The sequence below is a fragment of the Piliocolobus tephrosceles genome, chromosome 14 (assembly GCF_002776525.5).
Source record: "Piliocolobus tephrosceles isolate RC106 chromosome 14, ASM277652v3, whole genome shotgun sequence".
NCBI lineage: Eukaryota > Metazoa > Chordata > Mammalia > Primates > Cercopithecidae > Piliocolobus > Piliocolobus tephrosceles.
Window position 1 is genome coordinate 64,161,025 of NC_045447.1, and position 12,810 is coordinate 64,173,834.

The window sequence follows — 12,810 nt, forward strand, 5'->3', positions numbered from 1 at the left end:
ATTATATTGTGCTTCACATACTTAGACATTTTGTTCTTGATCTAATGGTATTTGGCATACGGTCTTGCTTTTTCAGCTATTTTCTGCTTTTTAAAATAATACATATATGTCATTGATGGACGTTAGATAAATTGAACATTTCTTTGGAAAAGCAATTTGATTTCATACTAGTCTAATTTACTTAAAATATTCAATATAAGAAGGGAAGAGGCCAGGCGCGGTGGCTCACACCTGTAATTCCAGCACTTTGGGAGGCCAAGGTGGGTGGATCAGCTGAGATCAGGAGTTCGAGACCTCCCTGGCCAACATGGAGAAACTCCATCTCTACTAAAAATACAAAAATTAGCCAGGCGTGGTAGCAGCCACCTGTAATCGCAGCTGCTTGGGAAGCTGAAGCAGGAGAATCACTTAAACCCGGGAGGCAGAGGTTGCAGTGAGCTGAGATAGTGCCACCGCACTCCAGCCTGGGCAACAGAGTGAGACTCCATCTCAAAAAAAAAAAGAAGAGAGGAAATCTCTCTCCCCACTCCCCCGCCTGCCACCAACATCAGCAATTAGAGGCATTTTAGAAGGGAAGTTTTCTGAAGAAAAAGAAATGTTATTAATAGCGTTTTGAATTATTTGAAAAAACAAACATAAGTTAAGGAAAAAAGGATATAGAGATAAAGAAATAGATATCACCAAAGCAATAGTTTCCTAAATGATATATACTTACAGATTGCTTAAATTCATTTAATTGCATTTGCAGACCCTGGGCTTTGTCAAGCTCCTTTTTCATTTCATTTACACTTCGTTTGAATTCTGTGACCTCCAAGCGTAGTGAGCGGCGCTCCACTTCCGCAGCATGCAGTCTTTGTGTAAATCCAAATATTTGCTTCTGCAACGACGCTGTGCTTTTCTGTTGTTAAACAAGAGCAATTTTATAAACAGTAACTACAGATTTACTAACAATAGCAATAACCATTTTACTAAATTAAATGTAACTCAGATCATCCAAAAACCAGTGCCAGCTATTATAGAAACGGAGAGATGAAAACTTTATTTTTTATGTGACCAACAATTTGACTTACGAAAAATGAACATCTGAAGAAAAGAAATAATCTAGATAGCTAAAAATGAAATTGACAGCTGTTTAGGTCTCACACAATTCTATTGCAGTGCATTTATAGAGAACAGTAAATTTGGCACTAATGTCATGCCTCTTTTTTTTTGTTTGTTTGTTTTGTTTTGTTTTGTTTTAGACAGTCTCACTCTGTAGGCCAGGCTGGAGTGCAGTGGCAGAATCTCGTCTCACTACAACCTCCACCTCCCAAGTTCAAGCAATGCTCGTTCCTTAGTCTCCCGAGTAGCTGAGATTAGAGGTACAAGGCACACACCACCACCCCCGGCTCATTTTTGTATTTTTGGTAGAGAAGGGGTTTCACCATATTGGCCAGGCTGGTCTTGAACTCCTGATCTCAGGTGATCCACCCACCTTGGCCTCCCAAAGTACTGGGATTACAGGCATCAGCCACCGCACCTGGCCCATGATTTTTGTATTTTGATATTTTGGACATTTATTTGGAAGTACTTTTATTTACCGTATTAAAATTTTACATGAACTATAAAAAAATCCAGATACATTCATGTACAACTAATAATTTAAACTACAAATTAGGCTAATTCAAAATTAAATCTACAAGTTCTAAGGTTACTACTAAATGAAAGTGTATACATACCATAATGGGCACATGGCCACGCAAACCGTATTTCAGGGCCAGTGTGTTTACTTTATGAAGTCCATGGGCCAGCCTCTGAACCAGGGAATCTTTTTCTACATATGTAATACTCCTGCTACTGTGCAGAGGTATACATTCCATTACCAGACTAATTTTATCCATGAGTTTTGCAAAAGAATTCTTGGCTGCACCTATGAGTAAATGTCCACAAATTCTGGAATTTGGATCTTCGAAGAAAAAGAAAAAAAAGGCACAAAAATGTGAATTGTCTCTTGTTCGTTTCACAACACTGCTGATCACATAATGAAAATATTTTTTAATTAATGTAATTCCCATTCACCTGTAGTAATTCATTCAAAAAGTTCCTTCCCACATTATTTTCACTATGAAAAAAAGGAATTCAGAGAATAGCTTACCTACTAAAGAATACACCAAAAAAAAATCTGCATGTATTTACAGTATGCCATTCACATGGAATAGTGATGAATAAAAATTCATCACTCTTTTCTTTGTTTTAAAACCTAACATAAATCCGTTTTCTATTTACAACTACCGAAGCTTGTTACCTTCATGCCATACTATTTATATTCTCAGACAAGAAAATATAATTTGCCTTATTCCAAGGCAATTAAAATTTTACAACTACAATTACTTATTTCCCCACAGGATTTTGGTAATCATCCTTCTCATATAATGGACTTAAGGTTCCAGCATATCCAACATGGCCTGCTTACTGCTAGATTCATCAGGTCTGTAATTAATAATTGTGTTTAATGTTGATAAATAAAATTGTCAGTGCTCTTTCTACTAACTGGTGTTCCAGATAATGGTTAACAGGTTTATTTATGCCTTAATAAAGTCGTGTAATTTAGTTTTCCCTCTGCTAGGTAGGTCTTAATCTGTCATTACTTGTCTTATGATACTATCCATGTAAAATGACAAGCACAGAAAGATTATTTAAATTCATAGTATAACATTCTACATTTTTAACAGCCTCTGCTGTTGGTGTTAATTTAAATCTTGTCTTTACATCATAAGCACAAAAAGCAAATTTAGCTAGTCTTACCAAATTAAAAATGTTTTATGCTTATAAGAACATACAATTCAACACTGAAGAGCAACATTGACTGAGAAGGTAATCAACCAATGGTTTTCTACAGCATAAAGAACTGTCTCATGGAGACATTGTTCTAAAATTTGAGCTTCATCCTACTTATTTTATCCCTTAATGTTTAAAGACAAATTTTGAAATCTATGTAGCAGTCAGAATTTGAAAATGATCTTGCTTAGGAGTTATACATAAATTGGAAATAAAGTGAATAAAAGCATAATATCCTCCAGGTAAAATTTATTTCTATCAGTTATTGATGCATCAACTTCTAGGAATATAAATATAAGGCAATATAAGTTTAACTCTATACACCACTCATTATAAACCTACTCTGTGACAGTCCCACGGACAAAAGACAAAGTATAATGAAAATACACAGTCCTTTTGTTAACGATCATATTCCTTAAATAAATAATGGATGAAAAAGAATTAAGTACCTTTATATGGCAATCAACATATAATACAGAACACTGAGTTAAAGGAATTTACTAAAGTACTATATGAATTAAATAAGCCACTGTTGAATGAAAGAACAGTAAAATTTATTTTGTCTATAATATTCAATATATCATTTCAATACCTAATATATATATATATGTATTCCCTGTTTCTCCAACTGTCTTGCAATTATTTATCTGTGTCTTTTTTCATCTTAATTAACTCTTTTTATCTTCACTGTGCCAGCCTAGCATACATGGGTATTTTTTACATGTTTGTTAAATTATATTTCTTTTTATGTCCATAGCTACTGCAACAATGCTAAATACAAGAATACCAAGAGAAACTAATGTTACTTATGAGATGTCAAAGGTTCTTGTTTTTAAATAAACAATATAAAAGTTCATTATTTTAGAAAATTTCAGGATACAAAATAATTTTTTTGACAGATAAGGAGCCTTTAAAAGCAAAAATCAATTGTAATTAAATTTTAATAAATAGGCTGGTCACAGTGGCTCACGCCTGTAATCCCAGCACTTTGGGAGGCTGAGGCGGGCAGATCACAAGGTCAGAAGATCGAGAACATCCTGACTAACACAGTGAAACTGTCTCTACTAAAAATACAAAAAATTAGCCGGGCATAGTGGCACGTGCCTGTAATCCCAGCTACTCAGAAGGCAGGGGCAGGAGAATCGCTTGAACTCGAGAGGGCAACAGAGCAATACTCTGTCTCAAAAAAGTAATAAATAAATAGATAAACAAACAAACAAATAAGGTTTTTTACTTTGTCACAGAAATGTTTGTGTAGACACTGATCTGAAGGGTGATACTAAATGAAAATATAATTCTGCAATGCATTCTTCTAAATTTTTAAGAAGCAAAAGTCATATGGCCTAAGTTCTTAACTGCTGACTCTCAATGAATTACAGTAAGAGCACTAAATAATTTATGCTATAAAAAGAAGTGTTTTTACAATATAGTTCACATTATACAGTACAGAAGGCAATTTTTTTATTTCAATAGGTTTTGGAGGAACAGGTGGTGTTTGGTTGTATGAACAAATATTTTAGTGGTGATTTCTGAAATTCTGGTGCACCCATCACCCAAGCAGTGTACACTGTACCCAATGTGTAGTCTTTTATCCCTCATCACCCCTCACTCTTTCCCAAGTCCCCAAAGTACAATGTATCATTCTTATGCCTTTGCATCATCATAGCTGAGCTCCCACATATGAGTGAGAATATACCATGTTTGGTTTTCCATTCCTGAGTTACTTCACTTAGAATAAAGGTCTCCAATTCCATCCAGGTTGCTACAAATGCCATTATTTTGTTCCTTTTTGCAGCTGAGTAGTATTCCATGGTATTTAGATACCAATTTTCTTTATCCACTTGTTGATTGATAGGCATCTGAGCTGGTTTGCAATTTTTGCAACTGCAAATTGTGCTGCTATAAACATGCGTGTGCAAGTATCTTTTTTGTACAATGGCTTATTTTCCTCTGAGTAGATACCTAGTAGTGAGATTGCTGGATCAAACCACAGATTTACTTTTAGTTCTTTAATGAATCTCCACACTGTTTTCCATAGTGGTTGTACTAGTTTACATTCCCACAAATAGTGTAAAGTGTTCCCTTTTCACTGCATCCATGTCAACATCTATTATTTTTTATTTTTTTGATTACAGCCATTCTTGCAGGAGTGAGGCGGTATGGCATTGTGATTTTGATTTACATTTCCCCCATCTTAGTGATGCTGAGCATTTTCCATCTGCTTATTGGCTATTTGTACATCTTTTGAGAACTGTCTATTCATATCCTTAGCCTGCTTTCTGATGACTTTTTTCTTTTTTTTTAGACAGAGTCTCGCTCTGTCACCCAGGCTGGAGTGCAATGATGCGATCTTGGCTCATTGCAACCTATGCCACCCGGGTTCAAGTGATTCTCTCACTTCAGCCTCCCGAGTAACTGGGGTTACAGATGCCCACCACCACACCCAGCTAATTTTTATACTTTTAGTAGAGACGGGGTTTCACCACGTTGACCAGACTGGCCTTGAAATCCTGACCTCAAGTGATCCACCTACCTCAGCCTCCCAAAGTGCTGGGATTACAGGTGTGAGCCACTACACCTGGCCTAATGAGATTGTTTTGTTCTTGCTGATTTGTTTGAGTTCTTTGTAGATTCTGGATATTAGTCCTTTGTCGGATGTATAGACTGTGAAGATTTTTCTCCCACTCTGTGGGTTGTCTGCTAACTCCGCTGTTCATTTCTTTGGCTGTGCAGGAGTTTTTAGTTTAATTATGACCCCTCTATTTATCTTAGTTTTTGTCACACTTGCTTTTGGGTCAGAGTGCAATTAATTCTATATTAAATAAATGAAGAAACGAAACAATCCTCTAGTGATACAGTTGTAAAATTATTTGTATAATAATACAGAAATAAGAGGAAAAAAATAAAGTCACCAAAGTTCCTCACGTGTGCTTGTCTAGACTGTTGTAAATGTTTGGCTTGTTACATTTAACAAATTCTTATGTTAAATATTTCCGTTAATCACTTTCTTCCCATTTAATAAAATGTGTCTTTAATGAAAGAAGCGAATCCTATATTCTGAAATTACTTTTTCCAATAGAAGGGGAAAAAACGTACATCTAGGGCTAAAATCTTCAAAACAAATTCATAAAGAATTATTTCGACCAGTAGTTCTAAATCTGTGGGCTGCAGATCTTGATGAGGTGGGGAAGGAAGGACACTGAAAAGTTATTGCAAGAGTTCCACTGCTTTTAGGTGCAGTAACCATTGTGCATTTTGATCTTTATTTAGCCCTAATAAAATATATGCATGAATAATATATATGCATGATATTGTGAGTAACAAAATTAAAAGTCCCTTGAAAACATGACATAAATCAACTGCTACTCAAAATACACCTATCATGTGGAAGAGAGCGCAATCTACATTTTTTCTTATTAAAATGAAGTCCTCATACTCAAAGATCGAGAAATAATCCTTTAACCGAACAAGGTAATAATTAGTAATGTTTAAAATAATGTTAGTAATGAGTACAATAGTAGCAATAATAATTAATACTGTAATAATGAGTAATGTTAATAATGTTAGTAATATTAATAATGAGTATTGTTAACTAAATTCCACCTCAGTTCTACACACTTGGTAACATTTTGTCAACCCTGACATCTCCATTTCCCTTGCCATATTCCCATTTCTTGTTCTTAGTATTTCTCCAATTTGTTCCATTTTCTCTGTAGTCATGGCCATATCTAAGATGTACTCTTCTCCAGTCTTCCCCCTCTTCAATCCATTCTCCACATAGTAGATAGAATAACTTGTAACACACAACTAGGATCTCATCACACTGCCTGCTTTTATGCCTCAATGACTTTCTTCTAATCTAAGAATGGATTTTAAACTCCTTAAAACATGGCTCAAAAGCCCTACACATCTGGTCGCTACTTACTTTCACAGGAACACCTTTCACTATTTATATGCAACTTTCTTTACATGCAAATCCTTTTAAGTGACCCCAATATATCACAATCTTAAAGCATTCCCTCTGAGCAAAATTATGCTTGTGTTCCAAACTGTTAATAATTTGAGAAATGTGAATGTGGACATCATTTTTCAAACTTGGGAGGCAAACATTATAGTAAGATGTTTGCTTCAAAGCAATGTTTTATCTAAAAATCACTGGGCAAAAACAGCCCAGAAAACTACAAAAAAAAAAAAAAAAAAGTAGTAAGCGAATTTGTCTTACTGTAAAACATACAGATACACACTCACGAAAAAAGCAGTATGATACTGGTACTAGAAGATAGGCAGAGACTAATGGAGTAAACCGGAAACACAGGAAATAGATCCACGAACTTACAATAATTTAACATGTTACAAATGGCATATCTTAATCAGGGAAAAGATGGATTACAGAATTTAAAAATATTGGTGCAAGCCAGGCATGGTGAATTACGCCTGTAATCCCAGCACTTTGGGAGGCCAAGGCTGGCAGATCACTTGAGGCCAGGAGCTGGAGACCAGCCTGGCCAACACAGAAAAACCTCGTCTCTACTAAAAATACAAAAACTTAGCTGACAATGGTGGTACATGCCTGTAATCCCAACTACTTGGGAGGCTGAGGCACAAGAATCACTTCAACCCAGGAGGCAGAGGTTGCAGTGAGCTGAGACTGGCCACAGCACTCCAGCCTGGGCAACAGAGAGAGACCTTGCTCCCCCAACTCCCCCTAAAAAGCTACCTGGTCATCTGGATGCAAAAATAGTTTAATCATTTATTCACTATATACAGCAAAAACAATTCCAGATAAACTCAAGATTTAATGTATAAAAAGTATTCTACTAAACTATGAGCAATACAACCTTGAGGTAAGGCTAGCCTTTCTCAGTAAATTATCATAACAAAAACCAGAAATAAATGATTAATAATTTTTAAACTATATAAAAACATCACAAGCAAAATTAAAACACAAGCTGCAAAATTATTTGCACTATGATAAAGTGTTAATATACATGATACACAAGGAGTTTTTATAATTCCATAAGACACAAACACACACCCCCAAATATGATCATAGTCTGATCATTTGTAGAATATGAATGGGCTTATAACAAATTAAAAGATGTGCAACCTAACTATCAAAGAATAAAAATAAGTAATAATATAGTGTCTTTTGCCTTTTACACTGATAAAGGTGAAAGAGATTATCAAAATTTTGTGTGCCAAAGCTATTGTGAGAAAACCAGAACGGTCAACACTGTTCATGAAAGAACAATGTAAAGCATACCGACAGTACTTTCTAAATGTAAAATATACAATCCCATTTCTTATGAATTTAGCCAAAGAAACAACTGACAAGTATAAAATGATTTTATACACAAGTATATTAACTATAGTATGGCTGATTACAATATTGCTTAAACTGGTGAAAAAATAAGAAAAAATAAAATACCCATCAACAGGAAATTTGCTGAGTAAATTACAGGAGATATATACAGTGCAACTAGCATGTAACTAAATACAATTAATGATACAGATTTATTTTATTGATATGAAAAGATATTATCCATTGAGGGGGGAAAAAATAATTACAACGAAGCATGATTATATGATTCCCTCATGTAAAACTGTGTGTGTGTGATTATATTTGTACACATGTATGGGATACTTGTAGAGATCATCAAAATGTTAAGAATGGTTGGAAGTGACCCTTTGAGTGATTTTTACTTTCTGTGCAGGTTTCTGTGTTGTGTGAAGGTTTTACGCTGGGCATAAGCATTTTCACAGAAATAACAAAACTATTTTAAAAGCACCATGCGCTACCTTACTCATTCATTCATTAAACAGCTAGCTATAGAATAGCTCATATGTATAAGGGAACTGTGTTGGACAGTGGAGAGAGGGGACGTGTAACACTAATTAAGAATCAATAACTCCTATTTCTATTGTATTATTTATTATTATACAAATGCCCCCAAATAAGAATATCCAGAAACATATTCTGATTCAGACAAATGATACTTCTGTTATCATTTTAGACAAATGATACATTTGTGCTGTATACACCTTTGGTAGTCTGGTGGAACCTATGGCTCCCCTTCTCATTTTAAATCCATAAATCAAGAGATGTGGGATTACAAAGGAAACTAATTTTTCTGAAATATAGTTTTCAAAATATTTTAAGTTTGATTATTAATCCATTAAGTACAAGACAGTACATTTAAAATATAGAGTAAGTTAGTTTTTTAGAAGACATAACATAGTGAAAGTTTTTGCATAAACCAAGTAGGAACATCGAACTTTTTGGGCAGTCTTCAACAAGGCATCACACATGTCATGTTGGACATCAAGTTTTTTTATAGATTTAAAAGTGATAAAAGTCCTGATTCACAAATACAGTATTTACTGCTACAAATGTAATTAAAGCTTCAATAGTTCGTTTTACAACATACTGGAGGGCTTCTCACAAAAAATACCAGAATTCTCCAAGGCTTTTAAATCCAAAACCTAGAGTGGTAAGTTGTTTGTCCTAAAGTCAATGAGTTCATCTTTGGCTAGGTCAACATATTCAATGCAATTTGTATTGGAAAGGAAAGAACTATGAATCCATGGTTCAAATTTTATGCTATTTAGATAGCAGTAACTTCAGTAACTCTTTTGAAGGAGTTTTGAAGTCTTTCCAAGGGCTTAAGGCTGCTATTTCAAAGAAAATAACAGAGAATTTCATATTCAGAGAATACTGAAAAGCAACATAAACAATGAGTACACAGAACCTCACTTTGATGGATGAACAACTAAGTGTGGAGTTGTCCTTTCACTTGGCCGGCTGTACTGCACCAGCATCCATTGGTATGGAGGAGACTATGATTACTTCCCACATAAGTGATGACTCTCATGATTACTGGCTAGTTAAGATGAGCATAAACTACATGTGAGATAGCTGCAGTAACTGTATTACAATATAAAAATATCTGTGACTTCTATTAGTACCAAAGTCACTATGCTGTTAATAATTATCATGGTCTACCGTTACCATTCATTATTGAAGGAACTGTCAAAATTCTGTTAGCAGATAGTGAAACGAGATGTAATTATTTTCTCATTCAAGTCCACAGACCATTCCCCCGGCTCTCCTGAATTCTACCCATGGACCCTCTTGAGAAGAGGTCTATGAACCCCTGGTTAAGACATCCCTTATCTAAGGAATGTACTGCCCAATCATAAATCTATATTCTTGACCGTCTCTCTCTGTCAACTTAAATTAACAAGAAAGCTACGTACCTGAACTACTTCAGTCAGAGAATGACAATATAATATTATGCTCTCAGTTTTACTGACAAGAAAAAACTTCTGCATCTTCTATGAAATTGCATTTAACTGCAATGTTATTCAGTATTTCTAATGTGATATCCATGTAATAAATTCCTTTTAAAGTTTAGTGACAGGAAAAATTCTTTTTCATATGTTTGGAGACATAAGAGAGCATCTCGCTTCTGAAGAACAATAAGTACTTCCGTTTGCTTAAATTGCAGGTTTATTATGGACAGCATTGGGAGGTGAGACTGTACAAATAGATGAGAATCAGGTCGTGAAGGGTGTTGTTTATCTAGCTGAAATGTTAATTCATGCAATAAGAAAAAAGGAACAATACTGCTGCTGATACTGAGGATAAAGATACGTGACAGATCAAGCACTGCTTACATACATTAACCAATTTAACTATCATTATAACAACCATTTAAAACCATAAGTGAGGGGGAAAGAATAATTAAAATAATCTATCTATAGAACGACCCAATTATACTGAAATATCCAAAAAACAACTAATAAGGAGATTACATGAGGTTTAAATTTACTTCCTTATATAATATTTTATAATATTCTACAATATACTGATGCTACTTCATTATTATTTCAATAACCCTCCTCCAAATGATCACTTTGCTAAATGAAGAAAGGCTGGGAGACAGAGAGAAAGGGTGGGTCAGTCTAAGAGTGGAATCATGGTTACCCACTAGCAGGTTAGTAACACATGCAAAAAATGAGCTAAGACAACAGCAATGTGGCTGGGATAAAAAAATAACCCAATAAGAAATGTAGAATATGGAGAATAAGAGTAAGAATAAAAGTATGTTACAGTGACTGCCAGGTTTCTATTTTAGACTATTTGGCAGATGGTCATGTCAATTACAAAGATAGTTTTCAGAAGGAAATTTTGGGCCTAAGAAAATGGGTAAAATTTTGAATATGCTGAATTTTAGGGGTTTGTTTTTTTTTTTTAGGAAACTCATGGGAAGGTAAGTATACAAGCTTTCAGTTCAGGAATGAGGTCTAGGTTACAGATAACATTTGGGAGCCATCAGCACATAGATGGTAAATAAAGCTCTGGGTATACATGGAACTGCTCAGAACAACAAGGAATAAAAACATAGCTAAGTGGCTGGGCGCAGTGGCTCACCCCTAGAATGCTAGTACTTTGGGAGACTGAGGTGGGTGCACTGCCTAAGTTCAGGAGTTCAAGACCAGCCAGGGCAACATGGAGAAACCCCTTCTCTACTAAAAAAAAAAAAAAAAAAAAATTTAATGGCTAAGAAAAGACCAATAGTCAAAGTTCTATGAAAGAAAGAAAGAAAGAAAGAAAGAAAGAAAGAAAGAAAGAAAGAAAGAAAGAAAGAAAGAAAGAAAGAAAGAAAGAAAGAGAGAAAGAAAGAAGAAAGAAAGAAGAAAGAAAGAAAAGGGGGGAGGGGAGGGGAGTGGGGAGGAGAGAAGAGGGAAGGGGGAGGGGAGGGAAGGGGGAGGGGAGGGGAGGGCAGGAAGAGGGGAGCGCAGGAAGAGGGGAGGGCAGGAAGAAGGAAAGGAAGGAAGGGGAAGAAGGGGAAAGGAAAAGGAAAAAGGGAAAAGGGAAAGGGAAAAGGGAAGGAAGGAAAAGAGCCCATAGGGCACACGCACACTGAACAGAAAGGCCCAACGACATGAAAGGAGGAGAAACACGAGTGACACCATGTATATCAAAAGAATCTGGAAGAAGGAAGTGATCAGTAGTGTCAAATACCAAAGGCAGGACAGTGGTCTTTAAATGTCTTCACTAATGTACTCTGTAAATTTTTTTTAACTATATATGCTGTGGTAGGAAGAATAATGACCTCGCTCAAGATGCCCACATCCTAATCTCTGGAACCTGTGACTGTGTTATGTTACACAGCAAGAGGGAATTAAGGGTGTAGATGGAATGAAGTTTGCTAATCAGTGGACTTCAAAATAAAAAGATTATCTTGGATTATTCAAGTAGACCGAACATAATTACAAGAGCCATTTAAAGTGGTACACAGAAAAGGAGGTCAGAGTTAGAGAGAGACTTGTAGATGCGATGCCGCTGGCTTTGAAGATGGAATAAAGGGCTATAAACTAAGGAAAGCAGATGGCTTCTAAAAGCTGCAAAAGGAATCAAATTCACCCTTATAGCCTCCAGAAGGAATATAGCCCTGCCAACACCTTGATTTTAGCCCAATAAGACCTATTTCAGACATCTGATCTCCAAAACTATCGATAATAAATTCATGTTGTCTTCAGCCAAAGATTATGACAAGTTGTTAACCCAATAATAGGAACCTGGTATGTATGCCCTCACACATTTTTAAGTTGACATCTAAAAAATTTTCACCATGTATTTTTAACCAGTTGTATGCTGTAAATTTTGGCATTTAAAAAAAAAACTGACACATCCCTCCTTTAAATATAACCAGTAGAGACCAGGTGCAGTGGCTGACACCTGTAATCCTAGTACTTTGTGAGGCCAAGGCAAAAGGATCGCTTGAGGCCAGGAGTTTGAGACTAGTCTGGACAACATAGTAAGACTCCCATCTCTACAAAAAACAAACCTTAGAAATCAGCTGAGTGTGGTAGCACACATGTGTAGTCCTAGCTACTCAGGAGGCTCAGGCAGGAGGATCCCTTGGGCCCAGGAATTCAAAGTTGCAGTGAGCTATGATTGTACCACTGTACTCCAGCCTGGGTGAC

General features: G+C 35.7%; 1 protein-coding gene across 1 annotated transcript in view; it reads right to left on the bottom strand.

Moving 5' to 3' along the window:
- Nucleotides 1–12,810, bottom strand: part of CCDC171 (coiled-coil domain containing 171) — a 288,764-nt gene that overhangs the window by 86,490 nt on the left and 189,464 nt on the right. Inside the window, exons 19-20 of the mRNA XM_026453886.1 lie at nucleotides 1,719–1,945; nucleotides 716–898 (exon numbers count right to left, since the gene is read on the bottom strand). Coding sequence (XP_026309671.1) covers nucleotides 716–898; nucleotides 1,719–1,945 — 410 coding nt within the window. The remainder of the gene's footprint in view (nucleotides 1–715; nucleotides 899–1,718; nucleotides 1,946–12,810) is intronic.